This window comes from Botryllus schlosseri, chromosome 14, assembly GCF_051294905.1.
Source record: "Botryllus schlosseri isolate E-star chromosome 14, Bs_hap1, whole genome shotgun sequence".
Classification (NCBI taxonomy): domain Eukaryota; kingdom Metazoa; phylum Chordata; class Ascidiacea; order Stolidobranchia; family Styelidae; genus Botryllus; species Botryllus schlosseri.
The window spans coordinates 10,035,701-10,053,184 of record NC_137249.1 but is presented as its reverse complement, the minus strand read 5'-3'; the positions used below and the strand labels follow the sequence as shown (position 1 = coordinate 10,053,184).

Sequence of the window (17,484 nt, the reverse complement as noted above, 5' to 3'; positions counted from 1 at the left end):
GAGGACGTATGGTAAGCCTAGATTAAGTGTCCACAAGGTGAATGCGGGGAATATGTATCGCTTTATCTGTGTTTTTATGGAGGCGTTTTATAACATATATGTTGCAACCTGGCATCTTGAGTTTGGAAGACTGGTGTGGTGTCTTAACAAGGTTAATAAAGAACATGCTGACCATAATAAAACCCATGTGATACTAATAGAAATTCATGAACATACTGAAAATTTATAAAAAAAAATACCAACGTAAAAAATGCAAAACTATTAATTACTTTCGTGTACCTCTAAAATGCCACTGTCTGTACAATGTACAGTACAACTCATATACGCGATTTTGAGCATAGGCGTCCAACTACAATCCCCGATAATATTGTTATTGTCGCTTGAAGAAGAGGTCGATATGCATGGATTACCGAATGGAAAATGTGCCAACATGAAAATACCCTAACATACTTGAAACTGAAGCATCGATATGTAACAAACGCTGTATAGCGGTAACTCCCCTCTCGGATAGATTGACCACTATTAATGATGTGCTATGTTTGCACAGCGCGAAATTATCAGACATTTTCGGTCAGACAAGGGATCCATAAGTTTGAGCTGAGTACATGTTAGCGGGACCGAACTTATCTGTTTACAATTAGTCGGATGGTGAATTCGCCGGACACCACCTGCATATCTCCCATGGTACTTCAAATTTATTGTTCTGATAAAGTGCTGCACAATAACATAAGATATCATTCTTATAAAACGTCTTAACAAATGGGATTTGTTTAACCTTAAATGTTTGTACACTATAGTCTGGTATCCTTATAAGTTAATCATAAAGCGTCTGGGTCTATTTTCCACCAAATTAATGAATCTGCGCAGTAATTCGACGGATCAACACCGACACTTGACGAAAGTTTGGAAGTTCGCTGCGCACTATACAAATATTCGAAGGAATTCATCGATGGATACATATCTTTATTGAAATGAAGAAAATGGATTGGAAGGTGAATGGCACGTGTTGTCTATATATATCTCGATCTATTACATAGAAGTAATTATAGCCTGAGTTGATTATACTTTTAGCAAAAATACTACAAAATCATTGCAAATATTAGTATCATTAAAATGAAATGGTCAAATGAATGATAAATTAATGGTGGAAGCGATGAAACTTTCGACTTGGATGACTTGTATTTTGAATTCGAAGTAAATCGTTCGCCAGCTCATCACCATGTTCGAATATTTTGACTGCAATCTTATTATTGTGGCTGTAAGCCGTGTGAAGACATATCGATCACAAAGTATGTAACAATTGATTGCTGGTGGTGGAAATAGTCTCACATATGTTTTTGCCCGACTCCTTGTTCCTTGACGCAGCCTACTCAATATTTGACATATTAAAAGAAGGATTCATATAATGTTGTTTATCGTGGCCCACTTTCCATTTTGAAAATATTTCGCGGCTGATCTCAGGTCCATTTGAAATATTGAAAATAAAATTCTGTCACTGTGGCGTAATAATGACATGTTAACAGACATAAATATATTACCAGTACAATAGGAGGGAATGGGACGGGTAAATTGGCAGAGGAGTAATGTGGGACATCAATTATTATCGTTGTAAGCTTGTATATTGAGAAGTCTTTTCCTCCTAATCCGCCCACAGTTGAACACAGTTACCCATAGATCTGGGTTTTTGAGCATCAGCTGGGTTTCTGGGTTCTCATTTCTCCTTTCCCCCTCCCCCGGTTTTTTCAACACCATGATCGTCCCGTCATTTTTCCGTTCCAAAATAATTATTAGATTAGTAAGATCACAATGTCGTCAAATGCGCGCACTTTGATCGCCAATCTTGATGAATTTCTTCCGTGCTTTCTTTCGTCGGGTCTTTTACTGGGCTTTTTTGTCGCCGTAAGAACGGCAGCGGCGGGGGAAGAGGAGCCTAGATAAACCTCCGACGGGAATCGAACCCGATCCGTCAGATTGGTGGGCGCTTATCGTAACCACTACATTATCGTCTTGCGTAGGTATAGCCAAACATGGTCACTGCAGTAATCTATACAGGCCTACCCATGCACTCTAAGCTGTTAGCGATAATTTTGAAACCTTCAATTATTATTGGTGTTTTCTATTGATGTTCATGAATGACTATATTTTGAACATTTTTCTACCAATTCACACAATTTGCATTTTATTGTTCGAAAATTAAGCGCGAAACGAGAGGTGAGGCACTGACGGCCCCGACCTCACCATTGATAACGCAATTCATCGTAAATAGCTTAGAATTTATTATAACTGACATTATTCCAATGTAACTGTCGCACTGATTCCGAAAATCTAAATACTGATCGACTTCTCAATTCTCAAAATATTTGGCGGCAAGATATAACGTTGCGCCACGCGCCTATTTTATCGCCGGTAGAGCCATACTGGCCAATCAAGAACGTGGATAGCTATGGCGTTGTTTGTAATTAGAGTTTGTAATGTTTGTAACGGCAGTTCATTTCACGTAGTAGATCAGGAAGACAATGTGTATTTGAAAACTGCGTTGTCATATGGGTGCTATTCTCTTTGCTCAATCAACGTATCGCGCAATCCAAGATTTCGAGTCGGGTAGCGGGGTAGGCTACATCGAATTCACGAGTAATATTGGTCGCATGCGCGACAGTAACTTAAATTTGAGGATCTTGAAAAGAGTTCGAGCCCCTAAACCTGAAGACGGCTTTGCCTTTACCTCTCAAAGACATGATTATACTGCCATGGGAATAATTATTCTGGTCGTGATGAAAATTTACTAACAAGTCGCTGCAATATTGATCTATTTAGTACAAAAATAAACATTTGGCAAGCATGAGCCATATCTTATACTCAAAAGAGCCAGATATGGCTCGCGGGCCATAGGCTCCCGACCACTGTAATAGGTCGATGATTTGATTGCAATTTTAAAAATGTTCAATTTATTTCATACACTGGCATAGGCTAACGTGAATGATATTAACGATATAACGCAATGATATCAATTATTATACATGAATGCCTAATGTCCATTGCTATATTGTTCAACTCCCGTGTGTTGCTGCCAGTCCAAACGCATACATAACTATGCCATAAATTGAAATTATACAGTATCATCAATGCCTCATTGCATTTGCATCTCCAAACAATTCAGCCTTGTTTTAGACGTTGATTGTGTTCGGTACCGTATGGGCTGGGATGGCGTCATCAAATCTCAGTTGCTCCGCCCTGCAGATCTCAAATCAAGAGGATAACTGCTACAAAGTATCTTTCACTAATCTCTGTTGGAAGAAAAAGTTGTTGAACACGAATGTGGATTTGTGGAAAAAAAATCTTTATCGTTGCAAGAATGAGACTTGTGATCAACAGTGTCGTGGAATACCGACGCTGCGTCCATCCGGAAATGAAACAAAATGTCAATGTCAATTTTATACCCATCCACAAAGGTGGGTCATAGACAGAGTAGATCGTTAATTCAATACATATGTTATGCGTGTATATTAAGTTAATATAGTTATTCTCATATTCAAACAATATATTACGTATGTTCCGTCATTCAACCGAATTTTTGCGTCATTACACCGCGTGGTCTATTGAGCATGAGCATTTAACAAGGTCTCATACATCTTTAACACTTAACTGTATCTTTCTTCGATAATACTTATTCAACATATCGTTCCGTGTCTACAGTACACCCTATGCGTCACTATGCTCATGTCATAGGTGTTCCCGTGCCGAGTGTAGCATGCTCAACAGAGGTGGTCAAAGTAGTCAAGAAAGTTACTCAAGTAGAAGTAGAGGTAGCGACGAAAAAATCTACTCAAGTACGAGTAGAAGTGCTTCTTCCATAAGCAACCTAAAACTACTTGAAGTAGAAGTAGAATTAACTGACTTTAAATATTCTAAAGTAAGTAAGTAGTTAGTTGTGAAAACGATCGTAATTCGTTCGCATGGATTGTCAAAAGGTGCAAATTGAGCGATGCGAAAGGTGCCGTGCTTGATTCATATTGATGCGCATACCAGAAGGTATTCAATTTTCAACAGCGTTAGCATTCGTCCGCATCATGGAACGAAAATGATATTATTGATATGGAAATGCGATACTAATCCTCTGTTTACTCGAGCAGCACGTTTTAGAAAATATCATGGTATGACGCACTCCCCCACATTACAAGGCCCGTAGTTTAGTCGAAGAGCAATACGGAAAAGTTGTATAGGATACCTCGTAAACACTTTTCCGGATTAGTAAACGTGAATAAAAAATATGGTGGATCGTAAAAATGCTACATTTTGTTGCTTTATTTCCGGAAATTAATGGCTTTACTACACTTGCTTTTAAACTTCCGCATGTATGTTATCCAGACAAAAGAAATGATATTAATTAGAACTCAAAGTATATGATACTGGGAATTTAAAGTGAAATATAAACACTACTTCTAAAAGCGGAAAATGTATTTCATGTCTTTAATCCTGAAAGTTTCAAATGTGGTATACAAAAACAGCTCTAAAGCTTAAAAATATAGTGAGAAACTACTTTTCCAGATTAGGACACGCCGTGGACTGTTAGATTACGATATGATAAGTAAATGCTAGATTGCGAAACATCAATTTCAAACGTTATGATTAGCCATATATACTATGATGAAATATTTCATATGGGCGAAGGGCGACAATGCGGCGTGAACGGAACCGCGCCAACCCGCTACACCTAAATTATATTCACCGATACTTTCGTGAAATCATACTGGTTACTCCGTATCCACTGAGCGCGAGGCGCAACGAAAATTCTGGGCTTTACTAAACTTTTATGAAAATTAAATGTTGATACTCCGTGAAAACAGCTCCGAAATTCCTTCAGATTGGAGGATTAAACTACTTCTACTTGACAAACTGAAAATAGCGTTAAGTAAGTAAGTAGATCACAAAACATTAGTAGAAGTAGCAAAAATCAGATCTACTTGAGTAAGTACCAGAAATAGAGGAAGACTACTTGAGTACTTGGAAAAAGTAGAAGTACTTCGTCACTGACCAGCTCTGATGCTCAATAGTCGTGTTCTATTATGTCACGAATATCGGACGTCTTCATTTCAGAGAATGTACACTGGACTTTCTTTCTTCATTCTTGAATACAAATCATCCGAGCAATATCAATGAGCATGCATGGCTTGTGACGAAATGCTCTCCGAAGTGGCCCAATGATGTAATCAGGAGTCGATGTCAAGCTGTGTGTATATTAGGGTTGTTCAGAATTGACCGACTTTCAAAAAGTCCAGGTTTTCAGTCCGATTCCCATGCCTTATACCTTAAAAACATATTCTGGCTACTTTTTTTTGTAACTCGTCCCCTGCATCCGTGTGCACATTGAGCTGGAAGAATAGCAGCTGAAAATAGGGGATTCCCCTAAAATCTGAGTGTCGCGATTTTACCTAGCCTAGTTAAAGTGACATATAACATGGATTTATGCAGCTGTTGCGGTTTGGAGTGCTACAAAACCCCACTATATAAGGCATTCCTGGTTCATGATATCATTTCCATGTCCCACACTGCCTTAGAACTGCTCAAAACTACCTAAAACTGATAGTCATTTTGTTGGATCACATATCCTACACCCCTCAAACCTATCCGGCACTGTTCATCAATTTCCTAGATCCCCATGTGCAAGAATACAACTGTAAATGTAACATCCACTCACAGCCACATAATAAACATCACAGGAAACGAAGAAATAAGGCAAAGAAAGAGATCAACTTGGCAAAATATTACATAAATCAGGAGGATGAAATGGTTGATTTCGAGAAATCTGCATATCTGTTCCGGTGATCTTCCACAGCTTGTAGGAGGCTAGCTCGCTGTTTTTGTCATCCGTTATGAGCGCAGCATAGTCGGTATTCAATTTTACCATACGCTCTGCTGCATCATTAACTACTTCAACAGTATTCACAAATTCTTGAGCAGTCACGACATCCGGATCAGTATGCCATTCCGAAACTGGAGGACTCAACCAATCATGTTCCACATGTATAGCATCAAATAGAAACCACGATTCTGGCCCAATCAAATCGACCATACTCATTGACTCAGAGACAGAGTCAGAGATCAGACTGAGAGGCATAGGCTACCTCTACGAAATTTTTCAGGGATTGGCATTTTCAGCAATTTAGCAGCCATCGCTTCCTTCAGTTTGTCAGGAATCTTTGGATTAGCCGAGAACGTGGTAAATACCACCATTTCCTCAGTTAGATACCAATGATGTTTTCGCAATTTCTTGTATGCCACATCAGCAACAGTGAGATCGCATAATGAAAAGTTTTTCATGTCATGAAGGAATTTGAGATCATTTCAAGGTGCGTCACATGCAATACCAGTTTTCAACCAAGCTGGAACATAAAACAAAGCAATGAATGTATTGATTCGTTCCAACTTTTCAATGAAGTCTTCAGAATAGTCCATTTGCTCACTCCACATGAACATTTTTTGGCAGTACAGTACTTGACTCATCCATCTAGCCTAGCGCTATGAGTAGCACCAGGCTTGCGAAAACGATGATCAACATATTTGTCATCCAAAATCGCCAAGGTGCCTGTTGCTCATTCTCTGTAGTCATCTCTTATCAAGACTTCTTTCTGCTTTCCATCATTGGGTTTCATCAGTGGAATTATTTCTTGCTTTGCTTCATCAGCTTTCATCGCCAACCAGCTGCCTTCAATAAACTTCAGCGTTTTATAGCTTCTTGATTTATCAATATGTTTCCACTTCTTCTTGAAGGTATAAAAATCCGTGTTTTCAGGGCATGTGGTTGTCGATCCAAACAAACACTTCCAAACCTCTCGAATGACCAGTTCATAAATATGATGGCGACAGGCATTGTAGAAAACTTTCCTGTTAATCAATTCTTCAAGTAACGGAACCGCACCTTTGTTTTTACCAGTGTTTGAGGATGTTGTGTCAAACACAAGAGCTCTAACAGATTTTGTTAAATTCCAAAGTTCCAGCAGTTCAAATGATGCATCAGCCTGTACTTTTCCTAGCTGTAGCACTTTAATGATGCAGCAGAGCGTATGGTAAAATTGAATACCGACTATGCTGCGTTCATAACGGATGACAAAAAACAGCGAGCGAGCCTCCTACAAGCTGTGGAAGATCACCGGAACAGATATGCAGATTTCTCGAAATCAACCATTTCATCCACCTGATTTATGTAATATTTTGCCAAGTTGATCTCTTTCTTTGCCTTATTTTTTCGTTTCCTGTGATGTTTATTATGTGGCTGTGAGTGGATGTTACATTTACAGTTGTATTCTTGCACATGGGGATCCAGAAAATTGATGAACAGTGCCGGGTAGGTTTGAGGGGTGTAGGATATGTGATCCAACAAAATGACTATCCGTTTTAGGTAGTTTTGAGCAGTTCTAAGGCAGTGTGGGACATGGAAATGATATTCTGAACTAGGAATGCCTTATATAGTGCGGTTTTGTAGCACTCCAAACCGCAACAGCTGCATAAATCCATGTTATATGTCACTTTAACTAGGCTAGGTAAAATCGCGACACTCAGATTTTAGGGGAATCCCCTATTTCCAGCTGCTATTCTTCCAGCTCAATGTGCACACGGATGCAGGGGACGAGTTACAAAAAAAGTAGCCAGAATTTGTTTTTAAGGTATAAGGCATGGGAATCGGACTGAAAACCTGGACTTTTTGAAAGTCGGTCAATTCTGAACAACCCTAGTGTATATAGACCCGTGCGCCGCATTGACAGATGGAATGCATTCGATTTTGTCTTGTAGCAATATAACGATCTGCTAACACGAATCCCAGTTGCCGGAAGATTGGGACTGACTTACAAGAATATATATTGTGCTCACTGCAACAGTGACTCGCATTTCGATATGTGGCCAGTGTATGCCGAGTGTCAATCTCGCATACCAGACGAGGTAATGAATCTGCCACGAAATTTGCTGGACGATATTGTAAAAATATTAACTTTTGAACACGACAAAGGTGCTCAGCGGTGATATTGAAACGATATATGATTATGCAATGGTTTTCTGCGATGTTCGCTTGGCGAGTACCACCGACATAATCGCCTTTGCAAAACGGGTCAAATTGCAATACTCCTCAGCGTATGGTGAGTTTGTAGCGCTCAGTAACGCAATGGGAATATTGCAGAATAGCATAGTAGATGAACAAATTTCCCAGGTGATGTGATTACAGATCGGTTCGTAAAATTTCCTAAATCGCTTCAAAGATGCATACCAGGATTGGGAGAAATCAACAAGCTCGATTTCGAGGGCCGTAGTCTATTGACGTCTATTAGTACTGATTTCACTTCCATGTTTGATTGTGAAGGTGCGTTAAATCGCTCATATCGTTGGTGTTTCAAAGTTGCTGAATATCCTGCGTCGCATTTCCAGACAACGTTGATATAAACACAGACTTTGATATCAACTCTGTGCAAGTCTTTATGGACGATGAGCATCTTGTTAACTGGAATTTACCAGTAGGCTTCGACGTTAGTAAGTTAATACCGAAGCAGCAACATATAACCAAACCGCGAATGAAGCGATGGGTAATATCTTGGCACAATGCGATACATTTGAGACTCATGTGAACTACTTTTCGTTGTAGACACCGCCTTCGTTTTCTATGCTTCTTCAATTCAATCAACCTGACAGCACGGTTGTATACACCGACGAAAAGAGCGGTACAACCACCGTGACAACTGCGAGTAGCTCCTGTGATGTGGGGGAGGTATACGATCCGGTTTACAGTTTCTGCAGGCCTGTGATATGCACGTCAGACCAAGTATTCACGGGATTTAGGTGAGTGAGAGAATAAATGGTGAGGATAAGTGGGACGCCACACAAATGCGCCAACTGTCGAATATTTTCCGGCCGGCAACTACTCAGATGTGGTCAGAGTCGTCGGTGATACTAATTACGTGGGATATTTGCTGGGCTATTTCACTCAAACATACGGAGCATTGTTGCACTCAAGCATTATTCATCATGTAACATTTGCAATTATTCAAGTATAAGTAGAAAACTAAAGGTTGGAGCGAGCGGACCGCGACTATACTTTAGAAACTGCACGATGCATCTTCGCAACCATATATAGTCGTGAGATATACACCACTTTACGGTTACAACGATATCATTCATAAATAATGCTTATCTATCGATTTCACCTTGACGAAATTTTAAATGTTATAGAGTTATACTCTGACTTCAATAACTTTGGACATGGTCAGGAAATAAAAGCACTCGGGTAAATGATTAGAGTAGACGAAAAATGCATCGATAATACGCTGCAAAAAGTAGAAAGACATCGTTACCGAACACCCCTGTACTTAATTCCACATTAACGTGCTTATTCAGATAAGTAATAATATTGGTATATAATATCAATTCATTTCACAATTGATTTTGATAAATCCCCAGTCTCTACCGCGGTATACAATTGTAGAAAACAAACATGAAGTTTGTAGTTCATTCAAGAGCCAGTCTCCTGCGCCCTCTATATTGAATCCTGAAATTTTCCTGTTGACGAATTTTTTTTCGCTGTGTTCCAGCTGCGAAGACGCATTTACCGATAAAGATCAAAATAATAACGTTGGAAGATCCATGACCCCCGTCACTGGTACCCTGACAGTGGTTATCGATGTGCCGTGGACTGTAATTCCTTCGAATTTTAACACAAGTAGAGACGTGGACGATTTGTCAAAGTGTGTAACTGAAGCCTTTATGGGCCATTCACTTTCGCAATCTCTGACACTCGATAACGTGACCGTGACACGTAAGAAAACCGAATTACGACGATGATGGATCACTGGGAAATCCGTAATGGGAAATGTCCATATCTAGATTTTCCGGTACATCACCGACATCACCCCGAGAACGGAGATGAACGGAATGATGAAGATATTGCTATCAGCCTTTCTTTTGTGTTGGCCGACAGCGAACAATTAGTCTTGACCGATGAAGAGATCATTGAGGTGCATATTTTAGAAGCAATATTTTACATATGATATATCCGTGAAGTATAGTCACAGTATAGGCAAAACATTCCGATACCGAATCGGATAAATTGGGTATAATAACATAACCGATTAGCCTACTTGTCCAGCTCAACCTCTTCCAGTTAGCGGTTAGTCTAGATTTTCAGTGATGCGTGACTATTACTCAAGAGGTCATAATTTTTGACTATACTTCATCTTGACAGTTTTGATTTTTTCAAGCAAAAAAAGGCTGAGAAGCTCACATTTTCACTTACTTGGAAATCACTATACTTGTACTTGAGTATATACCTACGATGTTACCTCTACTTCTAATTTAACTATACCTCTGTCATATTCTCCCTTCATCTTTTGCTCACTTCACATTAATAGCCAGGGTCAAACACGATTTCGATCGGCCAAAATTTGGATTTCGGTCACTGTAACGCCATTTTCTCCAGTCACTCACCCTCAATTGCTACCTGATGGCATCATAATATACACGGATGGTATTACCCGTGCCAACTGCCAATACACTCAACATCGAATTTACGCATTACAGATTGTGCATAACGCCAGCCATTGGATTACTTATGAGAAGTTACTATGCAAAACTGACTACATGTCAGTTGTTATAGTGGACTCTTATCTGTCGCACTACGTTCCAATATGTGACGACATTGAACGTGAGATGATCTACTTCGACGACGAATATAAAATCGTTGACAAAGACGGGCAAATAATGCTGTACATACCGGAGACATACCGGTATTACACGAAAACTGATTACCAGGTATATGTTTGGCAGAACTGATTCATTTGGGCAAATCTCTAAATATTTGCATCAACAGTTCTTAGATTGGATTATATTAGTCAATGAGAATGGCACCGAACGACGGTATATTGACAGTTCCCGCGTGTTAGTTTGCGAGGAAGAGGTGACTTTGATGTTTTGTAGATAGAGTGACGCTGTCGTAAAGCGGCGGTGATTGTATTTCAGGCAATGAATATATCGTCGTGTTTTATGTACGTGCCTTTGAATCAAACGGAATACAAAATTTTACCGACTGGAGATATTTACCTGTACGACCGCAACGTTACCGTACCAAAAAACGAATCGGCAGTCATTGACGACACTTTGGCTATTTGCATCGATGATTACCTACTAACAGGTTTCTGAAGTGTATCGATACTGCTTTTCCTTATTTAGAAATCCTTGATAATTATGTTGTCTCCGTGACATTGATGATTGCCTCATATGATTCATAAGTATAACTTTTTGTTGTATTCTATCCGATGTTGGGATCAAGTCACCAGTTCGAGTCACCGAAAATATTGTGTCTATAGTCAAGTCTACTCCTTGCATAATTTTCATGTCAAGTCATGCAAATTTTCAACGTTATTCTAGTCAAATCCAGTCATCTGCAATTTTCAGATCTCGAGTCAATTTCAAGTCACCAAATATTTCCGGTCTGGGTCGTTAAACTTAATTTGCGTGGCCTTTTAATCAACAACTACGCGACCTTAGGCCCCGACTAAACTCAATGTTGAATATTAATCATTCCAACTAGGGTTGCATTTAAACAAATGGTTGTTTAAAACACTTTGTTTAAAACATGTTTCAAACAGTGTCTTAAACAAAAGCCTTTAAAAAAGTTTTTTTAAAGTTGTATAATCATGCCATAATCGTGTAAATACTTTCCAACAAACATGTTGTATGAGCCTACGGATGATTAACACCCGATATAGTCGACGTATATACGATATGGGACGGTTGGAACCCTCAAAAGAGTCGATTCAACAGCTATTATGAGTAGGGATGGTGTGAACGTGAGGTTCGCGTTCGCGTTCTGTGTGTGAACCTTAGTAATTTAGAGTTTCACGTTCACAAACGAACCTTGACAGGTTCTGCACTGTGAACCTTTTTCATATATTACAATTTCCAATTCATTATACCATCTTTGATTGAAATTTATTGCATTTCGACTGCGGGCCAATATATGCATGGTAGGCCTACTGGCAGCATAAACGAATCAACACTAAACGAGCATCCACGTTGACAATCTCAAAGATTTTAGTTGCTTTGTTACAAAAGTTTGTTCGAATATTTAGTGACTCTCTGCTGTTGACCAGTAATCACACGACACCAAGAGGGAAATACACTACGTTTAGATAGTCAGCAAATGAAGCTTATTCAACCAATCAATAAATTGATATCGTTGTCTGATGTAAAAATTCTAGCAGGCGTACAGGGTTAATCCTGATTTTATATGTTTATTGAAACAGAACAATGAACAAGTCCGTGCAATTTGGGTGTTGGCTGCTGCTGTATAACTTGTTGATGAAGTAATATCGGTAGCAAATATAGAAACCCGTTCTAAACTCTGCTCAATATAAACGTGGCAATACTCAGACGCCGAATCGATTGTCCGGTCTGGCCTCAATTGTTAAGGCGTACGCATGTATTCTCTTGCAAGTCATAATTGTTGGCAAAGCGACGGAAGATAATGATTTTACAGGATTATTATATAATTTGATTGCCCCAGTTGATACATTTGGCGACGTTGGAATTGTCAATATGTATACTTCAACATTGTGGCATTATGTGGCCCGAATCGTCGTTAGGTATCATGTACACTTGTACAGTAATATTAGCTATCACTTCACTGAAATGTAGGGTTGGAATTAGCAATATGACGTCACGTGACGTCATGAGGTTCACGTTCGCGTTCACACAGAACCTTTCAAAAAGGTTCGCATTCGCACGAACCTGAACCTTTCAGAGGTTCACACCATCCCTAATTATGAGTATAAATTTCGTCAAAGGAGCTATATTTACCCTATATTTTCAATTGTCAATGTCAATCACTATGACGCCACAATCGAATATTCGTGACGTCATGACAAAAAATAAAATGAACATGTTTTAAACAAGGGCCTTGTTTTAAACATGTTTGTTTTAAATGCAACCCTCTTCCAACACTGATTCTGACCGCAAATTAATCAGTATAGCACCTCATGACTATAGTAATTCTGGTATCGGTGTAAATTCACACGGTAGCGGAGCGATCACAACAACGCCATTTTAGTACAATGCCATGCAATATATTGGTGTCTCGATTCAAGGCATTCGAAATTCGGGTAGCATCGCCTTTCCCTATTGATTGATATTTATGACTTCATTTTTATCAATGTAAGGTCAAAGCTTTCCACCAAAAGGGGGACAGTTAGCGAAAAGGTATATAGTTGAGTTTTGAGACAAAACGTTAAGAAGCTTGTAATCGTCTTATTACAATTTCGGATCACTCATACAAGTCTGAGGTGAATAAGCTTCTATAACATCGACGTTCAGTGCAAAGACATCGGCAAACTACGATTGACGTCGGATATGTGTACATGAAAAATTAACCCTCCGAATATAGGATAGAGACAAAAATTCCTGTACATCAGAACATAGACATTCATAACATCAGGTTTACTGTATATATACAGGATTGTAACCAAGTCTCCAGGTTCCTCATAACAACTCAATTTTACTTTAATAATTTTGAGTTGAGTCCAATCGAGTCCTTTTCAATTCACCATCGAGTCAAGTCCTAGTCTAAGTTAAGGAGCAACGTGTCGAGTCCTAATCATAGTGTTGAGACTCGAGTCATTAAAACGATGTGTAGGCCTATATCACGTGTATACTTCAACGCTAATATAAGGTTGATGTCTTACTTCATCGCAGATGTGAATCAAAACGCCACGGAAAACCATGCCACCCAAAGTACTGAATATCAAGTCTGGATGAACATCGTGATATGGACCAACTTTTGTCTCTCAATACTTTCGCTTATCTCCCTTCTTATCACTTTTGTTACTTACGTACTGTTCGAGTAAGTGACCACCTTTCAATAAGCATCGTCATATATTTGCGGAATTTGCAATTTTCATGTCTTTACTATAGGGAGCTACGAACAATCTCGGGATACTGCGTGATGAATTTGGTTGCGGCCCAATTTCTGTCTATGACATTGTTCTTCGTATCCGGCGCGGGTATAAGCAACAATGCTTGTAAAGGGATTGCGGCGACACTGCACTTTCTGTTCCTATCCGCATTTTTCTGGAACAACGTCATTTCATTTGACGTGTGGAGAACTTTTGGACAAGGCAAGTGAAAGACTAGACCAATGCATGGTCCTTAACCTTTTTTCTCCCAGCGTCCCCCTTGGGAAATTTCCGTGGTTTGGCGCCCCATACTTTAAGGACTGTACTAAAGACGATGGGGTAGTGGTAGAGTCCCGGTACGATTTTGTCGTGTTTGGACTCGACTATTGGAAATATTTCGCGTTTGAATCGCGTCCGATGTCTTGTCTAATTAACGATTGTAAGCGCTATTTTCAGGATCAAATCAAGGTTCCTATAAGAACTGTTGGGTACGGACTCATACCTGCAGGGTATGAGCCCAATGTACACCCCCGATTCGGTGACATTGTATTTTGTGGCTCTTGAAAACTAGGATATTTAGTTGATAATTCTGGTCAGAAAGCTTCAAATCATGTCTACTGTAGACTACAAATATCAAACGAATATATCGAACGACGCCATGTCATTTTTCAAATTTACCTGATGCAATGAGACAAACATACATTAAAGTCGCGTTACGTCAATGCATCAATATTTTCGAACGATAAGACCACGATTACTTATCAAGGAAAGATAAAAGCGACTTCTCTGAAGCATAGTCATAATAATAAGCCGCTGCGCGAGTCAGAAGTAGTCTAAAAATAGCATGACATCTTGAGTTCAAACTAACATTCAGCCTCCTTGTGTCATACAGGTATGAAGACGGCTCTTCTCAGAATGGTGAGCAGTAGGAAAAATTCAGTAGCTGGATTTCGAGCCGCTGCAAGAAGAAAAACCATTTACAAATACATGGTGTATGGTTGGGGGATTCCGTGCGCTATTGTATGTGTCGCCGTGGTTTTGGAATTATTGGCGGACTCCGTCGATGTGGGATATGAGTACGACCCAAGCGCTCAAATATGCTGGATATCAAACGGCACAGCAAACATTGTGGCATTCGGCGTGCCCGTATTTATAATCCTAATTGCTAACGCGGTATTCTTTTGTTTGACTATCATATCTATCCGCAAATTTGAGCGAATGTCGTTTTCAACTTCTAAAAAGCAGCGACGGAAAATACCATCTGTTTCGGACGAAGTCGATGCAGCGCCAGCGCAGCAAAGTCCCACACCACAGCTTAACGGCCACGATAATGCCGCTGCCGAATTATCATTAGAGTGTCGTGACATGATTGGTTCGCTAGCGCATGATGAATGCGAGACCAATCGTACGCCTGATGTGTCCGTTAGGAATCACGGACGCAGAAATACTCAAACAGAGTTGTCTGCTCGGCGAGCGTCTACACGTCGCGCACGGGCGAATGTTTTTACGTACTTGAAAATGTCAGTTCTGATGGGCTTCTCTTGGATGATTGGCTTCTTCGCGGCTTTCACGAAACTGATGACTCTCTGGGTGATTTTTGACATCTCCATATCGCTGCAAGGTATTTTTATCTTGTTGGCCTTTGTCTGGAAAAAGCGAATCCGGGAGCGCTACCGGAATCTAATTATGAGTTGTTTTCACAAACGCAAATTTGAAGATATGGATTGATGAACGCTAAATTCCAGTTGCGTTCGAAATTCTAGTGGCTGGAACTTGCCGAAAGAACAGTTAATGCATGCATGCGTTTTCAATACGCACTAAAGTACAAAGTTACTACCCTTTCACTAGTTCAAGTCCGTCAAATTTACGGTTGAATTAAATCCGTCAGGTCATTATATTATAGCCTATAACTACGTTATACCTCATAAATTTCGATTATATTGTTATCACTTTTACCTGATGATGGTGCAGCTGACAAAGTTTCGTGAGTGTCATGATTATAAGACGTATTCGGGATGGACCGTCTGCGATATGGCTTTCTAGCATCTTCGGTAAGCATAATTAATAATATGATTTGGACATCGTAATAAAGTCCTATTGCAAATATGTAGGCCTTACGTATATAATATCTATTTCGTGATATATCTGTAAATATATATTTCACTATTCAAGATCTCTACTATATATATAGCAAAGTGGGGCAAATAGAGTAAGATATATATAGTGTGAAAAACAATAGACCCCTTATACCCAGCCACGGGGATGGATTAAGTTCTATTTTTTGATGTTGCAGGGCTTGAAGAGATTATGCCAAATGTATTTTTTTTGCGCGCAACAAACTTTTGATTACTTACGCTGGATTTGTTATTTCTGGAAATATTTTGAATCGGAAGCTTTAGCCTAGTTGACAAAAAATGTAAAACTACCTTTTCTGATTGTAACATTGATAATGGTTTTTCTTCAACTAGGCAAATAATAACACCTGTTTATCCCAATGCCTTGATTTAATTTATTCCGTCAATACCCCAGTTGTTCGTATACGCGACGTTGCGGTATAACTTGTATTGTTTTCAGAGGTGGTCAAAGTAGTTAAGAAAGCTACTCAAGTAGAAGTAGAAGTAGTTAAGCTAAAACCTACTTAAGTACAAGTAGAAGTAGTACTTTTAAAAGCAACCTACAACTACTTCAAGTAGAAGTAGAGATAGCGACGCTAAAATCTACTCAAGTAAACAAGTAAGTAAGTAGTTGTGAGAAGCAGCCGTTAATATACGCTCTCATGGGCTCTTAAAAGCCGGGAACTGAGTCCTCAGGACGATACAGAGAGCTGGGTTCGTGCTGCTCAGTACAAAGTTTCCACACATACGGATTAAACCGCATCGTGGGATGCAAATGATAGTTTTTTTCTTTGGAGAAGAGGCTCTTAACTTTTGTTTACTCCAAAGCTCCATTTCAGATAATGTCATGGAATTGTGCTCTCCTCCGTAGTATAATAGGCCCGTAGTTGAGGCGAAAAGCAATATGGAGTTGTATCAGAAACGGCATTACCGATTTTCGAGATGATTGTTACGTGAAACAACACTATGGTAGCTCGTAAAATGCAATTTACGTTTAATTTTACTTCGTAATAACAACTTCTACGTGTATGTGCTCCGGAAAAAAGAACTCGGTAAACAGACATGTCACCAGAGGTGGTCAGTAACGAAGTACTTGTACTTTTTGAAGTACTCGGAGTATATTTTGCCTACTCACACTACTTTTTAAGTAGTTATGATTTTTAGACTACTTCTACTTATACTTGACAGTTTTCAGTTTCTTAGGCAAAAATATGCGTAGAATACCTACTTACTTACTCGTGAACCACCACTCCTACTTTTACTTGAGTAGAAATTCCAGCGTTACTTCTGCTTCTACTTGAGTAGAGATGGTGACTACTTTGACCACCTCTGCATGTCACTCAATAACTATTTCGTGCGAAGCACGACGAAAATTCTGAACTTTCATTAACTTTTGTGGTTGTAAAATTATTGTTGGTACTCCGCGGAAAAAGTCCCTAAATTAG

The 17,484-nt window shown here is 39.4% G+C and overlaps 1 protein-coding gene across 3 annotated transcripts; it reads left to right on the top strand.

The window, feature by feature from the left end:
• The first annotated feature begins 779 nt into the window (after positions 1-779).
• On the top strand, positions 780-16,096 carry LOC145455652 (uncharacterized). 3 transcript variants are annotated; one of them, XM_080333635.1, is made up of 16 exons: positions 782-992; positions 3,169-3,449; positions 5,095-5,227; positions 7,789-7,935; positions 8,003-8,129; positions 8,201-8,350; positions 8,416-8,570; positions 8,630-8,823; positions 9,573-9,796; positions 9,865-9,995; positions 10,558-10,788; positions 10,847-10,933; positions 10,996-11,167; positions 13,726-13,873; positions 13,945-14,147; positions 14,818-16,096. In XM_080333635.1, exons 1-16 carry the CDS (start codon positions 972-974, stop codon positions 15,651-15,653), a joined length of 3,240 nt encoding a protein of 1,079 aa, XP_080189761.1. In that variant the 5' UTR covers positions 782-971; the 3' UTR covers positions 15,654-16,096. The 3 variants fall into 3 exon arrangements, with proteins under 3 accessions (XP_080189762.1, XP_080189763.1, XP_080189761.1); XM_080333636.1 differs by lacking the exon at positions 14,818-16,096 and having other exon boundaries at positions 780-992; positions 13,726-13,877; positions 13,949-14,059; XM_080333637.1 differs by lacking the exons at positions 13,726-13,873; positions 14,818-16,096 and having other exon boundaries at positions 780-992; positions 13,945-14,123.
• The last annotated feature ends 1,388 nt before the right edge of the window (positions 16,097-17,484 follow it).

Excerpts from the sequence above, each read along its gene's own strand:
- LOC145455652 (XM_080333635.1), top strand. The coding sequence starts at position 972 with ATGAAGAAAATGGATTGGAAG. Across the intron at positions 10,934-10,995 it reads TGTTAGTTTGCGAGGAAGAG|GCAATGAATATATCGTCGTG; the intron begins GTGACTTTGATG and ends ATTGTATTTCAG. Across the intron at positions 13,874-13,944 it reads GTTACTTACGTACTGTTCGA|GGAGCTACGAACAATCTCGG; the intron begins GTAAGTGACCAC and ends TCTTTACTATAG.